This window comes from Meleagris gallopavo, chromosome 4 (genome assembly GCF_905368555.1).
Source record: "Meleagris gallopavo chromosome 4, MGAL_WU_HG_1.1, whole genome shotgun sequence".
NCBI classification, from domain to species: domain Eukaryota; kingdom Metazoa; phylum Chordata; class Aves; order Galliformes; family Phasianidae; genus Meleagris; species Meleagris gallopavo.
The window spans coordinates 10180208-10199623 of NC_139407.1; the positions used below are offsets into that span (position 1 = coordinate 10180208).

The 19416-nt window shown below is 37.1% G+C and overlaps 1 protein-coding gene across 7 annotated transcripts in view; it reads right to left on the reverse strand.

Annotated features, from left to right (window-relative positions):
* Window positions 1-19416, reverse strand: part of INPP4B (inositol polyphosphate-4-phosphatase type II B) — a 304378-nt gene that overhangs the window by 200549 nt on the left and 84413 nt on the right. For 5 of the 7 annotated variants that reach the window (XM_085222120.1, XM_085222121.1, XM_085222119.1 and 2 more), the window contains exons 2-4: window positions 11595-11679; window positions 1517-1742; window positions 173-217 (exon numbers count right to left, since the gene is read on the reverse strand). In XM_085222120.1, coding sequence (XP_085078246.1) covers window positions 173-217; window positions 1517-1607 — 136 coding nt within the window. In that variant the 5' untranslated portion in view covers window positions 1608-1742; window positions 11595-11679. Of the gene's footprint in view, window positions 1-172; window positions 218-1516; window positions 1743-11594; window positions 11680-19416 lie in introns of those variants that run through there. The other 2 variants (XM_085222115.1, XM_085222117.1) reach the window with 2 other exon arrangements.

The window sequence follows — 19416 nt, forward strand, 5'->3', positions numbered from 1 at the left end:
ATTTTGAAGACACATGCACAGGCAGACCTCCAGCCTAAATAAACTACAGTTCTTTTATTTACTTTTTTTTCTACAGATTATATGTGATACTACGTAACATTATATACACAAATTCTTCACACATGCATACAGGCACACACTGCAACTCCAAGACAACAAAACTCTATCTTACCAAGACTGAACTCCAGCTTTGGCTCATTTGCAATTCTCTGAATACCTTTTAAAGTTGAGAAAAAGTAAGAAATGGTTAGAAATAATTTTATTTACACATCTGCTTTTTTTTGTTTATATGCGGTGGTGTTTGTCTTGTTTAGTTTTTTAATACAGTTTGACACGCCTAACTCATACCACACCAACTACGGGCCAGGATGCATAGAGTAACACTTCGTATTCAAAACCTCAGTGAAAGAAATCTTTGCATGAAGTATTTGTCCAAAAAAAAAAAAAAAACAACACAACATGTTTCTTTGTAAAGTTAACTTTTCTTTTGGAGGATGATCAAATAACATTCAGTTGTTCACCCTCTGCAGGAAGTAATTGGATCATAACTACAGTATTGATTGAAATTGTAGAAATGAAGTTGTCTTACATGGACATTCATGTATTGTTTTGTTGTAATCCTGTCATCAAAAGATCATATGTTGTATTCACAAATACCGGACAAATTGGTCAGATTTGGAAGAACCAGGATGGTATATAAAATTTAAGGAAGGAATCTTGCTGCAATTTCAAAAACAACATGAAAAACTATGTTGTAGAATAGGTCTTACGCCACACTGTTATCACTGTTGCAGCTGATCATTCACGTTTATGCAGAATTTGCAGAAAAAATTTTAGCTGCAAAGCGTAGAAAGGCCTTTGTCAGTAAGAGATAACAAATAACATCCTTTATTTATTTTAAGTTAGAATTATACAAAAATATCTGGTAATAAATTTTTTCAGAGTTCGACTTTATCGCTAGCACATCCAGCATATTGGAACATTTTTATGAATATGCTGGATACAGACTTGATTGACTGATCAGTCACTTGATACAACTGAAATCCAGTGCATAGCAATACAACATGGTTCAGGCCCCTCTGAATCAAACACGGCTCAAAATATGGCTAGATGCTTTCAAACCCCTAGGTGCTTTTATATCACAAAGTACACTTCTCTGACTCTAAATATCGCCAAAGCTTACTTAAGAGTTATCAAAAGTATCAAATTATGTCTTACAACAAGTCCACGTGTTCATGTAGGACAAAAGAATAGAATATTTAAATTTCATGAAGAAAATAGATCAGAGAAAAATGCCAAAAACATAGTAACACTACGTATCTGTTTCCATGAAGATTATCTGAATAACTGAGTATGTAACAGGTAACGATAGTTAAAGAACCTCCATCTACAACTGCACCTTGTCAACCAACAAATTAAACAGCATTATGTACACTGTTTGAGACATTATCAGTACTACTACAAATTCTGGTGCGTTTTTACTGTACCGCTCAATAAGATGAGTATATACACTTACTCGTAAGCTGTGGCTCTCCTAGACTGTCTATTTGTGATGAAGGGAGAAACTGCTGTGCTTCATCTGATGCTCTCTCCTCTTTGATCTCCATGATCAACCTCCAGAACTGATGAATTTTATTCCTCAAACTTTGAGTTTGCCTCTCCCAGTGCCACAGCCCAAGATTCACAATCTGCTTTTGATGCAGCTTCAGGGTAAAGATCTGGTTCTCCACTCTGAAATTCAGCTATCAGAAAACATTAATACCGTTTTTAGCAATTCTTTCTCAGACAAGGGATCAAAACAAAATTGATACCATGCACCACTGAAAGCACTACGTTTCTTCTATGTCACAGACCCACGCACCCCGTTTACCTCTTGAACCAAATCCCTATTTTTACATACTCAGTGCATTACAAAGCTTATCCATCGAGTGCTTCCAAAAGCAATTAAAATATTGCTAAACGAGGTGGCAGAAACAAATTGAAATGGGAGGCTCTTTTTCAGTACAGAATTCTGCAGCTCAGCAGGTACCTATCAGAACTGCTAACTTAAAGGAGAATTTGATTTAGCAGGGGCAGCAGACAGACAGAAGCAGTGGGATTTAACAGAATATGTTCATAAGTTCTTCTATTAGAGCTGACCTTTATGCTCAGTGTTTTATTCATCCTTGGCAGAGTACTGCTCATCAATACATAGAGATAATTTAGCGTGACATAGTTTCTCTGAAAAGATCCACCAAGTTGTGCATGAGTTTCTGCCGTCATTATTATCCAACTCTTTTGCTGTTCTGCCTCAAATCTAATTGTTTGATGATCAAGTTTTCCAAGGACAAATGAAAAAAAGGAATTAAATACGTTGACGCTCCTAAGGAAATGCAGGTAAGTAGCAAGGGTCAGTCATTTGATTACAATTAGCACAGAAAGAATAAACATTTAAAGTTCTTTGACACAAACAACTTCACAAAGACAAATTCCACATGACATTTTCTGCAATACACGCAATTAAAAAAATCAACTGGGAAAGAAACAAAAATTAATGCTTCTTTAAAAGATGCTACCAACTTACTCAGAAACATAAAACTCTATCAAGTATCTGTGTTACCGTATTACTTAGGACTTAATTTGGTCAAAATCATTTTGACCTGAACGTACCGTAGGTAGTACTGCTGGTTAAAAAAGAACATTTATGTGCTCTCATAATTAGCTCAAAGCCAAACAAACATAAAGAACTTTCCCATACACAAAGTGAACTTATTTCCCTTTTCCTAACCGAAGCATCTAACCTTGGGCACTTACCCACATATGTTATTCTAAACCTATTTGCACTTCATAAACTCAGCATCTGTCACTTACAATTAACTATGCTTTTATTGTTATGGAGGACACAAGATGCAAACCTCAAGTCTGCAAGTCTCTTAAAATGGTGTCGGCACAAATCCCAGCAGAGGTGGAACAAGTATTTTTGTCTGGTAGTGGATCTAATGAAGCGTACAATAGGTGGCTGCAGCTGCTGATAAGAATTCTAGACCAGTAGGATCACAGAACTCAAAAGGAACAAGAGGAAAGAGGAGAAGGAACTGGTGTAACACCCTTCTGCTTTCCTGGGTAATTTAAGAAAAGCTAATAAGAGCTCAAAATCTTGCCTCTAGCCCCAGAGAGTCTGCGAAACAATGTATTCAGCTCTTGTGACAAGAACATTCACAATCTGGGGGAGATGCAGATGTTCTTCTTACCCTTGTTTACACACAAGATGTACTTGCCTTGAGTGACCAAACCTGAACAAAATGATGTTTACTGTTTGTGAAAGATGAGCTTAGACACAGAAATTTCATCTATAACGTCATGTGATTTGCTAAGATATCTGAGACTCACCAATCAAAATTTACCAGCAGTCATTTTAATTAAAAAATAGATTTCCAGGCACACAAAATACCTGTTTGTACCGCTCAGCTTTAAAATCCCAAACACTCTTTAATAAAAGTGGTTTTGATATCCAACATGCCTTAGCTAAAACAGTCAAACAAGCCAATGCTTTACAAGCACCATTCAAATATGCCAAGGTGTTCTTTTCTCTCTGCTCTTTATTTTCAAATGTAAACAGGAGCAGTGATTTTGCCTCAAAACATTCTGCCACCAGCTAAATAAAAAACATCTGCTCTAAGGGGAAATCAATGTTTTGCAATTTAAATCATCCTATTTATACTTATCCCTCAGCAGTGGAAATCAGACTGCCAAACACAAAAGGCATGCTGATTCATGCTTAATATGCATGTAACCAGAAATTGATAGTGAAAAGCAGTAGGAATGGACGTAATTCAGCACATTCTGACCTAACAGGTGCCAGTTTTGAGATCTGGAAATCCATTTCAAGCTAATCACTTCAAAACACTACAGTCTGCTATATTTAGGTCTCTGGAATACTCAGAATCATACTCAGAACTAAGTTCAATTCTGAAAAGCATATAAAACAACTCCAAAAATATTAATCTCAGCCAACATAGGAAGTTTTATTCTGCAGAACATACAGCTGGTAAGAAGCAGCTCACACAGAGGAATACAGACACTTTCTTCATCATTTTCTCAATGTACACTGGCAAAAAAATGTCTGTGGCAATAGGGAGAATAGGTTTACTCATCTAATAAATCATGATTTTGACTATTATTTTGAATTCGATGTAAAGAATTTTTGCTGAGATACCTAAAGTCAGGTTGCAGCAGGAAAACAAAACTTAGCTGCAGTGAGCGTTTCTGAAAAATGAACTGTATATTGACAAATCTTCACATCTAGTTAAGGACTCAAGGAGGTAGTAGACATATTGATAGAATCATATTTCTACTCAGACATCCTACACCAGAGGATTACATGGGTGTGCAAAAAAACAAACCTAAACCTTTGTACTTGCAACTACAGGGTTTCTGTAGAAAATACAAAAGAATCTTCTATTACGCTCTGTTATTGTTGACATCAGTTAATTCTGAAAAAACAAATATGTTTTTGAAAGTCTTTACTGTTGACTTAAATGAGGCCAGTTCTCTATCTGGTGCACATTCCTACTTTTATTGTTAAGACCTAAGTTTCGAACACAAGATAAGGAGACACTACCACTAACAGTATTTTGCATTCACTTGGGAATCTCCAGTGGCAGAATGGTTATTTTCATCTCAGTGCTGGACATCAGATTTTTTTTTCAGTTCAGCGGCATAAATCCAAGAAAAATCTTCATTTGCAGATGAACACAATGGTTTTGTTTCAGAACACGTACTTTTCCTTTGGTGAAACAAAAGAGTAACCCTTCAGAACAAGCACTTCACAGCCCATAGTTTTAATGAAAAATTTATGTATATCTACCTTTACATTTTTCTTCTTGATCAAAGAAAGGTCTTACAGAACTACAGGATCCAACACAGTACTTTTTCATAGCTTGCATAAACTCAAAGTAAATGAACTGTGATTCAGTCATTCTGTCTCAAACACTGAGACACTGACATAACCCACAGTAATCTGACAGCATTCGTACTGATGGTGGAATTGCACATTGCTAATTGAAATCTCTTTATAAATTAGCACTATACAAAGCTTCGTCCTCAGTTTTTCCCAGGATATCTCATTTGTGTCACAGAAACTAGCAGAGTGCTTAAATGCAAGATAACTGCGTGTATACTATATTAACGCAAGAATAAATCTGGAAGTATGTCAAGTCAGACAGATTCTTCATATTTCCTATTAAATTCTAGACCACAGCTACAATAAATAACTGGATATCAAACTGTTTCTTCTCACATTTCTACCCTGTCAAATTGAGCTGGTCAGTTGGAAATCAGCTAAACACACTCGTGGGAAAAGGGAAGGGAAGGAGGAAGCATCACTAATTCTAGTGCCTGGCATTGATGCCCAGCATTAGCACTGGTATTTGTATAATAAATTGAAAGCACGCCAATACCCAAGGTGCCATTTGTGACACCTACCTGAACAGGTTCTGTAGCAGGGCTCTGTGTTTGCTCTACAGCAGGTGGAGGTAGCTCAGGGCTACACAAACACGCATTCACTTGGCCAGCAATAATGTTTTGCTTCACACACATTAAGCAAAAAGTTCTGTAGTCCAGAAACTTCCCAGCTTTCACACTGTTTAAGAACCTTCAAAATACTCTTGACTTCCTGTCCCTTGATACACAGAGTGGACAGAAATAGAGACACTGCATACACAGATGTTATGGAAAGCTAATCTGGTCCTGCAGCTACACTGCTTCTATTCCTTATTTCATTAACAGACTCCCGTTAGGGTCAGGAAGCAGATTGCGGGGGGGGGGGGGGGAGGGAAGTCTGTTAAAACAGCCTTTTCTGATATAGACCCTGCACCAATAACTCTTCCTGAAGCTTGACCTCAGCAGAGCTTCTCTGACTCAAGTCAGTATATAAAGTTACGGTCCCTTAGGACTTCTGCAGCTCAAATAAAGAATTCAACCTCTCTGCTCAAACAGAACTTCTATCAAATAACAAAATAACACAGAAAAGCTGAAATATCCCCAAAGTACTGAAAAGTCTCTTCTACTTAAACTCAACTCTCTGAAGTCAAAAGTATATTTCGGTATTACCTTCATCATCCTAAAATAACTTCTTAAATTATTATGTTCCCGTTATAATTAAACTCAAATTTCCCCAAACTTTCAGTTTAACAGTAGCAGCTGCCTCCTTTTGCAAATAGATGGGAAAAAAATTTCTTGTTAAAAATTGTCTTAAAAGTTTTGTATGTACTTGATTTTAATCAAAACTAATCAGAAACCTGGGTTTCTAGGAAAATTGAAGTAACTGAGACACCCCAAAAAGATATACAGTTACTGGGAATTGACCCTTTCTAGAGACTGTAGTTTAATAAGACCTTTTACAAATCTTTTAAAAATAAAGTAGAATACACTAAGGGGGAAATGCTGTTTGCTAGAACTTCTTTGATTCAGTATTAATTTTCAGAGTTTTTTTCCTTAAGAAGGCTCTGTTGCTCTGTTCTACCAAATACGTAAAAGTATCACAAAGACTAATGGAAACTGATTAAGGAGAGTTACAAAATTAATGTTTAACAGAGAACAAAATTAATTTGTCAGTATTTGAATTAAAACATGTACAAAGCATCTGACGAGTGATCATGACAACAGCCCCTCCTTTTCTAGATGGTAAATGTTTCCCCATTCTATGCCAATATGCGTATGTGGAGCATTTTTGAAGGTTAAAGGTTCTCTCTCCCTGCTCACCCACACTAGCAAGTTGTGTGTTCTCAGCAGTGAGAAATGGTTGAGAATATCAATGAACCACTGTCACTCTAAAATACGAAGCACTGTCACAGCTAACCAGCATATGCTGTAATAAAAGCAGAACAAAGCTTTGATACGTAAATTATATCTGCGGGATATTTCTAATACAGACATCAGAGGCATTTAATTCACAAAGCTGACTGAATTCTATATGCTGATGCATTTCATGTTCAAATTAGTATTGATGAAATCATCTCGTGTTTACTCATGATGCTATGTTAATCTTCCTTTGGAAGTTAAATTCTCTATCAAAAATAAGGAATTTAATTAAGAATTTTATCTTCCATGGTTGGGCTTTTGTTTTTCTTTCATTTATTTTATTTTGCAATTCTGAAATAATCTTTTGGGAATCACCATTGTCATCTGCAATTAACTCCCCACAGAAGCTGACAAAAAAGACCGAAGTATTTGAAATAAATATGGCACCATACAAAACTTTGTTTCCCCACATTGTCTACTGCACTATAATAATCTGTTTCTTGTAATACCAGCAGGCTTTAACACATGCCCTGCCTTTTCATTGCCTGAACTGCACACCTGTACAGACCACAGAAGTATTTAAGCACCACAATGAAGATCACTGAACAAAAGTAATGCAGTATTCACTGAACGCTCAATTCAGCCTTCACACAGAAGTGGGCTGTCTTTGTAAAAAGGAAGTCTATCACACCTCCGGGCTGAACCATCACTCTTCTTCAGATGAGGCAAGATTCAGAGATCTCAATCTTCAATTCTGGAAGAATAAACTTATTGTATGCCTATTAGTCCATCTCAAAAATGCAAAGTGATACTGACCTGCCTTTCCAAACCACCAGCATTTAAGGAAATAAAACATTCCATGTGCCTTACATACTACCTGCAAATGGAAAAAGGGAATCCTTGCCATCTTAGAGGTATTTCTACATGCAGACCTTTTGCCTGACACTCTCCAAGACGCGTCAGTCAACTATAATATTACATCAGAAACAGAATATTGCATCAACTATAATATTGCATCATATTGTAGTCTTCCAGTCTTCCCTCACCCTTCCCCATGTCTCATTAGCCCTACCTGGGTATCAGAGTTCTTATTACTGACAAGCTACAAAAACATAAGTAAGACAATCCTGAAAAACCAAAAAGATACACAGATCAAGAGAACAAAGTATCTTAATCTCTCACATCAAAATTCATTTCCCTGTGCCTGTGTCGCTTGTGTTCATTTCCAAATTTTTGTTGTACAACACCACATGGAGGAATGCAGGCGTGTTTTTTTTGTTTATACTCACTCCACACACGAAAGCTCACTTCATATTGCTCTTCAGATATGTTTCCATGCAACAGGGTGGCAAGAGCTGTGCGGCTTGATGTTTGAACTTAAGCGGGACCTAAAATGATCAACATTTTTCCTTCTGCAGCCTGGCCTCTCTATGAGGTGCAAGGAAACGCCTGCTTCATATCTGGTGCACCTCCTTCTCTCTCTGACCCTGGGTACTTGAGGGCTGTTCCTCATACTTCTTCACTCGTCCATCTGTGAAATGCATTTTCACAGTGGCAACACCATCTTGGCTGTTAGACTTTGGAGTGATGGCACTGGAGCTGCCCTCACTCCTCCCTCCACTCCTAGCACCGTGCCATATAATCCACACTTCTGACAGAGCTTCCAAGCTCAAGAGGAAGAAGAGATGTAACTGTAATGATATACAAAATCTTCCAGCTCTTGAAGAGGCTATGATGCTTGTCTGTACTGTAAGGTTCAACCATGTTGTTATTCAGGAGAAGAACTGGAGCTCAGGAAGTTAACACTACATTGCTCAAACATCTCAGTGCACAGCAGCAGTTTGTAGGTTTAAGATCTTTTCAGACAGAATAGCTGAAATACTTATCACTCAGGATTTCAGGACTGTCATACTCACACGAACCCTCTTAAGATCCATCTCACACCAGCGCCCTGTTAATAGCACCTGGATAATATCACAAGGGCACGCAAGAAACCAGAATAATGTTTCACCTAACAAATCTTGGTTTCCTTTCCTGTTTTGCTTTGAAATGCTTTGAGTTAGACAGTTTTGAAAGAACTATGCTTAAAGCATTTACAGGTCTATCCACTGCAATCACCTGATCTTTCTGCATTCCACTTAAATTTCAGTGTCCATTACAGTGAGGCAATCAGCTCCATAACATAGCCAGTACTGCACAACAATTTTTATTTTACTCTCCATGTTTATTCCACTGTCCTAGATTACCTTCTCAAGTATCCTATTTAGTCCCAATTTCTCACTACCCAGTGACGATTCCGCCCACTACTCAAAGAAAGGTAGAGACGCTCAGCCAGAAGCTCAGTCCAAAGTTCTCCTTGCAGTTCCAAGCCTGAACATGAACCACAGATTCTCTTAATCTTGCCATCTGTCTCTTTCACAAGTGAAACTCCATGGATCAGTTGTACTCTGATGTAGTTGCCCAAGAGACATTTGTGAACAGGTACACCCTCTATCCTGCTTTCACCTGAACATAGTAAAGCCTTCTATACATATCTTAGAGCCTTTTCCTTTTCCCTTTCTCTTTTGGCACCCAATATACAGTGGATATCTCAATGACCATCTAGTGATAATGCAACTAGTCTTTCATGAGAAAAGCCCCCACTGACAAAGAATTTCATTCTCAAGGTCCTTTATTAGTTTTCCCCCATCTCTTTTGTCATCTGAATTCTATTTATTCCTAGAGTACAATGACTGTTATTTCATTACATTTGGTATTTACCCTTGCTCAGTATAGAGTCTACTATCTTTATTCCTCTTCACTTTTGTTTTAATATCTCACAAGAAAAAGCAAGAAAAGAGGCTGCATCCTCTTTTCTCATCCAATAAATCATTTGCCAATCTTTTGCCCTTATTCACCAGCGCAAGAAAACTGCCAAGTTTGAAATGCATTTCTCCTCCACCTGTCTGTCTCTTCCTCTGTCTTCTGCTGTATTCCTTTCCTCACTTTCCAGGTATTCATCATCCCTTGATGGCTCTGCATATTTTAAGTTTCCTGTTCTTTTTTCTTTAAACAATTCTTTAAAGACTTTTCCGACACCTCACCCTAACTTTACCTACACCACTAACCTTCAAACTCAGTCTTTTAGAAGGTTTGTCCCTCAAGTAACAACTACTGTTCCTAACTATGAGAGTACATTTCTTTTTCCATACCAACTGCCAATCTCTTTTTCTTCACAGACAGCCTGAAGTGCTTACTCAGTACTCACTGTTGTCTGATTCCCCAGTCTTTGGGCTGCCAAAAATCTGATAATCTGCCAGCCTCACTGTCACAGAAGCTGCCCTGTTTGCAGGCTTCAAATCCAACTGAAAAAATCGTGGCAGTAATTACAACAGAGTTCTTGCTATAGCAGCATTGTGTTCCAGCATTATAGAAGAAGTGCCAGAAGGGAACTGGAATGACTGTATTTATATCCAATCTTAACATCACCACCTCATAAAGCCAATGATTCCAATTAATGAAGTAGAATCAATAAAGGCATAATTACAAAAGCCTCAATTTGAGAGTCAGTGGTGATCATTCAGCTATTATAGTTATGCAAAGCAATGCTTTGAAAACCAGAAAGTCCTTTTTCAATGCAGCGTCTCAACATTAAGCACAGGATGTAACATTTAATTCCATTAAATGCAGGATTGGACCTATTCCTCAAAATTCTACTCAGAACAGGACAAAATCCACAACGAATGCATTTTTAAGTCTCAGTCTTCTCAAATGCAACCAAACACCATGAATCACTTCAAGGAAGCGAGGACAAAAGTTAACATCATTAATGAAACATTTTTGTTTTAGTGAGCTGGAAATTCTGGTGCTTACAAAAACAGAAGGTAAGGATTTCTACTAAAAGCAGGCCATCAGGTCCACAAATGCAGCATAAGCTTTTTTCCCCTATGGCCAGTTTTACTAACCTGCCAGCACTACTCTCAGGCTAGCATGACCCTACCCCATAGAATAGATCCATCCAGCTCTCAACTACAGCATGTACTTTGAATGATCACACTTCGACAGATATCCCACAAATCTTCACGTGAAATGCATTTTTCAGTTCATGTGTGCAATTTATATTCTACACTTTGAAGCAAGACACTCCAAACACGAAACATGTAAGAATTTGTCCCTTAGAGTCTCATTTTACTGCTTGTCTGAAAATTATTTATACTCAGAGGGCATACTGGACAGAATAAAAATACATAACAAAATATTAACTTTTTCAGACTGAGACAGGCAGAATCACTTTCTAAACCTCTCAGGCTGCTAAAACTAACGGCCAGCTGAATTTAAAACTCTGCAATAGTAATTGAATGAGCCCACTCCATAAAAAAATAACATGATGGTTGAGTTACTCTTGCAGAGAAAATTCTGCGGCAGCATTTTCCCAAATGAAAGTCTTTCCGCTAAAATAGTGGTTCTAATTTCTATGAAATCCTTCTCTCCTAATTTTCTTTTTTTTTTTTTTTCTTCCTTTAAACAAACAGTCAAAAAACTAATCCAGTGAATGGAAAATTGATAGGAAATGAGAAAAAGCAAAGCCAGAGGATCAAACTTATTGTCAGAGAAAGATGATTTTTGATTTTAGAAAAAGTAATACGTATGGATTTTAGGGTCTATTTGTCAGCATTAATTCAGAGAGCAACATTTAGACGTGTGTATCGCTAACAAAAGAACACATTTTAGCTAAGTTAAGGCAAAGTTCCAATGTACAGGGGATGGCATTTTTAGTTTTTTGTTGACCGAAATAAAAAATTGACACCGAACATACTGAGCTGTGTCTTACTTACTGAGAATTATTGAAACATCTGCTTTACTCTTGTCCTCCAGAACCCAGCACCGCTCCAGGATTACCACTTTGGAGGCTTCAGAACTCTGAGAGACATAAAGATAACAAAACATTAGGATTTGAAACCTGACAGGGAAGTCCTTCTGTTTGACTGTTCACAGCCAGCGCCGTATGTAGCCAGAAAGACACAAAGCATAATAGTCAGTAAGCAGATGGATAAAGGCATTCTTTAATTACCATTATGTGCTACCTTACTTCAGCTCAATGGGAATGAACTGTTTGAAAAGGCCACAAATGAAACTAAGAAAAAATAACTTGAGAGCTTTTTCATAGCATAGTTTTGGGTACCACTTCATTTTTAAGCAAATCAGTTAAGTCCGTCTCATTCCAACTTCCATATTGCTGAATGAAAATTTGGATACTATAGTAGAGTATTTCCAACTTAACAAAACATGCAATCTTGCAATTTCTATTTAATTTTCATTTTAAAAGGATTTCTTTATCATAAATTGAAACTTCAAATGTTGTCTCCAGCTATGCAATTCTAACAGCATTAAGTGATATGGACTTATGGCAGAGTTCAATATACTCCGAGTTACCACTATCGTTTTCTTGAGTGCTACGCAGAGATGAAGCCTCTTATTTTACTTCACTGAGTCTGACTCAATTTTCAAGCAGAGCAAGGTAATCAGTCACACCTGTAGAATTGAACTTTTTTCTTTAGAACTCATCCATTTATTTTTTTTTTTCATTCTTAACATCTACTGTATGCATGCATACATTTCCTCACCACAGGATCCCAACTTGTCAAAGTTCATTCTCATACTTCAGTGAGATTCTACAGGGACTAAAGTAAACTATTCATTTAAGATTCCTTTCTTAAATACTTCTTCACTCAAAGCGCCCCTAGCATTTAAAAACTCCACCAGAGGAAGGAACTTTAGGTTCCATATATTTTATGTGGTATATGACTTTGTAAAACTGTTTATACCATTTGTCTCTCATACGAGCTTGCTACTTATTTGCTACATCTATACTGTATTATTTGGCCTGCCGGAAACAGATCCAAGCTTTTCGGTTTGTTTTTATTTACAGTTTCCCGCTCATTTTTAAAATAGATGGCTTGATTCCACATTTTCTGAAAAAAAAATTAAAATAATTCTCCTCACCTAACACTACCATGGTCTTTCATGGCACTGAGGGTTTCTTGAGCAAAAGAAGTGGGAGAAAATTTAATTCAGTTCTCATGTTCAAAGTAGACAGTTCTGAACCGTAAGTAACAAACAAGAAACACTGCCAGTGATTTCAGACAATCACAGAATGGCTTGGATTGGAAAAGACCTTAAAGCCCACGTAGCTCCAACCCTCCCACTGTTTGCAGCACTGCCAGCCACTAGATCAGGCTGCCCAAAATCCCATCCAACCCAGCCCTCAGCGCCTCCATAGACAGAGAATCTACAGTTCCTCTGGGCAGCCGGAGAAGCAATAACAGTGCGTCACCACCCTCAGAGTGAAAAGTTTTCTCCTGATATCTAACCTCAGTCTCCCCTATTCTGATTTGAAACCATCCTCCCTTGTCCTATCACTATCAGACCATACAAAAAGTCAGTCCCCCTCCTGCTTATAAGCTCCCTTTAGGTAGTAGGAGGACACAGTGAGGTCTCTCTGGAGCCTCCTCTTCTCCAGGCTGAACCAGCCAAGCTCCCTCAAGTTTTCTTTGTAGGAGAGGTGCTCCAGCCCTCTGATCATGTTTGTAACATACTCTGGACCCACTCCAACAGCTCCATATCTTTCTTGTGTTGGAGGCCCCAGGCTTAGACTAAATACTCTAGATCTCGTGAAGGCAGAGCAGAGGGAGATTAATCAGCTCCCTGTCCCTGCTGACCATCTCTCTTTTGATGCAGCCCAGCATAGAGGATTTTCTGAGGAAAATCTGCATTTATCTTCTCGCTCCTTATTCTAGAACCAGCTATCAAAGCACAAATCAGTATCCACAGGTGGCAACAGGTTAGAATACAATGAGTGAGAAAAAGAAAGCACATTATGTTATCTTAAAATATGCTACCAGTCAAGACAGAAGATCTAATGGACTATGATTAAGTATACTTATTTTGAAATCACTTTTATATTGACTTAATTGAAATATTATTCCGGCTAGTCTAAAAATGAAAGCAGTTTTCTATGGGCTGAGGAATAGCTAGTGTATCATCTAAAGGAAAAAAAAATAACAGTAATGAAACAATGCAGTAAACCTTGAAGACATGCAACAAACGCTATGAGGGAATTATAACCCAGATATGATTTTAGGCGCTATCACGAGGTATTCTCTGGGACTCAAGGGAAGCAAAATTGAAGATCTACATCTTCAAGTCCTTATAAAAAAAAAACAGCTAAAAATCAGCTTAGGAAAAAAGGTAATAGCACTTCAAAAACTAAACAGCGGTTTAACTAGGATGAGCTCCTTAGGGTTTTATCTCATTTAACTCTTCTAATTTTGAATCAAGACATCAACATCCATATAGTCTTCCAGCTATTATTTAGAAGTGGATAACGCAACCTGATTCCTTCAAGAGCCAGCAATCTTTCAGGATAAAAACAACAACAAAAACAAAACCCACAACAACAACAAGAACAACATGACCTAAATAAAGATTTTACTTGAAAAGCACAAAAAAAATGCTTGAGACTGAACTGAGTACAGGAAAGACGTCCACCCTGCCTTTGTCCAAAAAATATTCAAGTCATACTTAATAGCTTTGGCCCTTCTCATACACACGGAAGATAGTTTTTCTGTTGATATTCAAGCTGTATAGATGAAACAAGCAAATATGCCATCTCTCTAGACTTAACATTTCCTCCAAACCACAGGTGGGCAGAAAATGGAAGCCTGCCACTCTACAAAGAAAATTAACTTCCTGGTGCATGGCTGTCAGGGAAGTAAGGCACACAAAAAAGCCAGGAACGAGAAATCAGTCTCCCTCTAGCTTGCTCTGGTTGCTACAACTTAAAGGCTTCATCTTCACGTTTGTAAAAGAAAGCATACATATAATAAAAACAGCATACAGCTAGACAGAACAGCTATCAAGTTAATAACACGAATTGAAATACCAATGCTTGTCTCACAATGCAGTGAGGACCAACGGCTCAGCTGACATACAACAAAAGCTACAAGCACGAGAGGAAGGTTCAGAGTATTTCCAGTTTTCTGGATTTTGAAATGTCAGATAGAGCACAAAAGCCTCACTTAAGGGAGAAATTACTCCACGCTCTACACCAATGCAAGCTGGAAGGAAGTAGCTCCGCAATTTCAAATGAATTTGTACACTCAAAGATGCACAACCAAGTACCAAGTTGAGAAGACGTGCAGTCACTATTTCTACATATGTGAGAGAACAAGAAAGGAAAAAAGATGGATAAAAGCATAAGTCTACCACAAGAGAAAACACATATTGCTGTCAAATAGTTCCACATCCTGACACAAAACTGAAGAACAAGTACTTCAGAATTACTACTGTAACAGACTTCTAGTCATTTAGATGAGCTATACTCTGGCACGCAATAATCTAGTTAAAAATTTATTTATGAATGAAACAACAAAACTGTGATCAAGGGATCCATTACACATCTCTGATAGACATGAGCTTTGTTCAGTATCTAAAAGGACTCTACATTACTCTCTTGATTTACATAATATGTAAGTGCAATGTGAGCTTATTTGGGCTAGCTGTTGATTCATTTTTCTTTTTCTAAGAATCTATGCAAAGTCTATAGAAAAGAATCAGGAATTTTTTTTAAAACACTGATCTGAGGACAAAATAAAATGATTCATAAATGTAACTGAACTATTTTAGCAATACTGCTGTGATAGAACAGCAACTGAAACCCCATCTTCTTACTCACTTTGTCAAAAGATTGGCCAAGCTTTTTTTTAAACCATGATGCTGTTGTAATTTCAAGTAATATCAATACCGTCAACTGTAACTAGCGTGAGTGTCAAATCAGACAAGCAAAGATAGCCCAAATTCTGTGGAGTCCATGCCTGGAACTGAAAAAAAAGCCATTCCAGAACACATGAGGAAATGTCCATTAACCGCATATTCAAGCAAAGAACACAGGTTTCCATGTTACAACAGTACAGTTTCTATCTGCACTGACACAACTTGATTTTCAACTACGTCATTGCAGATTGCCATTTTTCTGTGGAGTAAGGGGAGGAAAAGCAGCTTTCAAAAAATGAAAGCACTAAGACTTACAACTGCCAAACAATGGCTAGTCTAAGCTATTTCTGAATTCTTGTAGATTTGTCTCAATATACCATGGGGAAGGGAGGTAGAAGCATGTTGATATTAAAGGTTTACATAATAGCAGATCAGTTGCTGTGGAGAAGGAGAACCTGCTACTTTATATGGAGTAGAAAACTAAACCGACAGATCAATTAAAAGTGACATTACTAGCATTTCTCTGACTTAAAACTTCAAGTAAAAAAGTTAAGACTACAATACCATGGGAGAAAAACAAGCAGTAATGAAAATCCTTTTCTTAAAGCATCCTAAAAAGCCTCTGCCATAAAGTCCATCATAGTTTGTTTTTTATAAAACTTATTTGTGCAAACTTAAAATAATGAAAGACCTTAAAGTGTAGGGATGCTATATATAACAATCTTACAATGTTTTTCAAAGTAGTTATTTTCATCCTCTATTTATAAGTATTCTTGCAATGAAAACAAGTTACGAGCAATTTTATGGAAACCTAATTAAACAATTAAACTGGACACAACTGTAGTCATAAAGAAGTAACAAACAGACAACTTTAGGCACAAAAAAAAGCCTTACACCTAAAAATGGTAACGTCACAAATTGTTTTCAGTTCTTACTTGCTACTTAAGAAAACCTTTGCATGAGAAGAAACCTACTGAATGCTGGCTTTCCAGGAGGGGATCTAGAAGATGGTGACCAAGCATGTTGACACAGCCAATATCTCTTAGCAAGCCTGCGGTACACTGAAGGCCCAAATGCAACAAACAACAGCATTCATAACCTCAAGTTCATCAAACCATGTCTGCTACCAATAGTAGCAAAGTTGCAAGATCATTAAAAAAATGGTGCGAGCTGTCTAACTTTTACAACTTCCCTATATTTTCAAGATTTTTCAACTTCAGTGTTGGGGAATGAACTAGTCAGATTAATATTGTTCAGTAATGTAATTGTTCAGATCATGTTCTTGACTAAACATTACAGCTTACATTTGCTACTTCAGTGTTAGCACAGATAAGGCTCATCGTTCTGCAGGAAAAGCACCACTACGTACTTGAAATGGAAAATAATAGGAAGAAAGCTCCAAGTTTTATCAGTGTAACGTTATTCACAAAAAGAGAAGCTAACTGTCTTAAAATATGGACACAATTGATTTCTACAGCGATATATCCATTACAAAAAAGACCAAAAGTATACTAACTAAAAAGTGACTGCATAACATTAGCAAGTATACAGCTTGTGCATCTCAAAATGTCGTTTGTTTCAAACACTGGCACAGATTATTCAGTGCAATTTCAACTATCTGAAATCTTCTCTAACTCTGTATATTCTATTGCCAAATTCATAATCCCAGCCTATTAAGTACTGCAAAGCGTATGACCCAAGCTGCATGATAAGGAAGGTAAAGCAGAGCCACCTTTACAAAGTGTCAGCACAATGAAAGATGCTCAAGTCATCGTCTTCAAAAAAAAAAAAAAGCCTTCCCTACTATGATTAAGCCATCACATAATGCCACTAGATGCCAACTTCTTGCTGACAATAATACCACTGATTTATATTCACTGTGGAAAATGCTGTTGACTTACATCACTGAATAAATCCTGCAGAACAGACCAGTGCTTTTCATTAACTATTAACTTTAATAACTACGAATATTTAACCAATATTTTTTAAATTCTAAAATGCAATAATAATAATGTGCAAACATTGTAATTCACGTTCTATATTAATTCAGTTTATTTTGCATAAACAATTTAAAAAATACAAGTTAAGCACATTCTATACACAGCCTGAAAGGACCTCAAATTACCCTTCTTACCTAAAGTTCATTAAACAGAGTTCAGATATGAATTAATTATGTTTTGTGCATGACTTGAATTTCATATCACAACATATACCTCAGATAGCATAATTTTAAAAATTGTTTCACATTTTTTGTCTGCCTTCTTACACAGAGAGAAAAAAAGGTTACATTATTAATCGTTAGCTCAGTTCCCAATATCCTGCCTTTGAAAATAGCCTAGAAAAAAAGAACTGAATGTTATCCATAATTTAAAATAAGGCACTGGCAGCTTGGTTACAGTTTTTACCAGTTCTAGCAGCACCAGAAGGGTAAAGGCGGCAAAATACCAAAATGTTATCACTACAGGCATTCTGTATTTGTACAATGCACAATATCTTTGCATATTTAAAGGTTGACAATGAGGGATGTTTCTTCCTATGTCTGCCAGTTCTCATCATTTTATAGCAACTCTCACAACGTCTGGCATATTTTCCAGTAAATCCCAATTGCTGAAGCTACAACATCACAAGCTTTTATTATAAATCTCAGTCTTTCTGCAGGAAGGGGGTTTAAGGAGGTAAACTAAGCATTTAAAACCATTTAGAACCACCAGGTTCCCAAAGCATATTGCTATTTTCATTGCTTTAAAATAAAAGTATGATTTTTTGCTAAATTTCAAATATTTAAGGGTCATATAACTACTTAATTCTTGAGATACTAATACTTCGTTTGCAAAGAAGATCCAACAAATTTCCTTGCTTAGCTCAATTTGAATCATGAGAGCTTACATCCCTCCGTTAAAAAACAAAAAGGCTCAGCTGTAACAGCCAAACAGATAAATCACCTCCTTCTTTCAGGATGCCCAATGAGTGAGAATGACGGGAAGAACACCAGCCCCTCCCCTGGGCACAAATCCTCAGCCAATTTTCACTGTCCTTCACGATGCAGGGAGGTACGCATAGCTCTCCTAAGATTTCCCTTCCACTCTTATTTCCTCTCTTTTCTGCAGCTAACAACAGCAACCCTCTGTTACCTTCTCAAACTCAAAGGGATGCGAGCAGGTTTGCTGGAGCACAGCTCTGCCTTCAGCCTGCCCCTAGTTTCCGTGCCAAGGACCAGCCATGCCTGTGTTTTTCCCAGGGGAGCAAAATTAAGCCCATTATTTCATATGCACAAAAATGTTCTTGTGTTCTTTCTTTTATATTTGACGGAAAAACAAAGCAACCAACAACAGGAAAAATGACACTACACAGAAGCCCAAACCTGTAACAGCAAGGAAAAAAAAAAAGACTTTTCTGTGTTTTTTTCCTCTCTCCAGAAACAACATTGTTCTTCATCTTTTCTTACATCCAGTTAGTCAGTGAACATAAAAGACACTGTGAGCAACTCATAAGTGGGCACTCAGCAAACCGTCTAAGTAATAAGCACTCAATTTGGAAAGTTCTTACATCATGTGCCATAAAATGAGTGCTTTTATAACCTTATCAACTTTTTTTAAAAGGAGAACAAAATTGCCTTCTACACTGATTAACAAGATTGCTTTAGTTCAAATGATACTGACTTTCTGATCTTCAGGATTACGCCTTAAGATCTCTCTCACTGTACAGGGAGTAGTAAAGTATTCACGTGACAAATTGTTGGAAACCTGATGTTTGGAAACTGGAAAACAAGCCTTACAAACAGGAACAATTTTCGTACTGTTATATATCAAAAGGTGACTAATTAAACATTTGAAAATACGTCAATATAAAAAAGCTTCTAGCTTTATTTGAACATCATCTACTTAT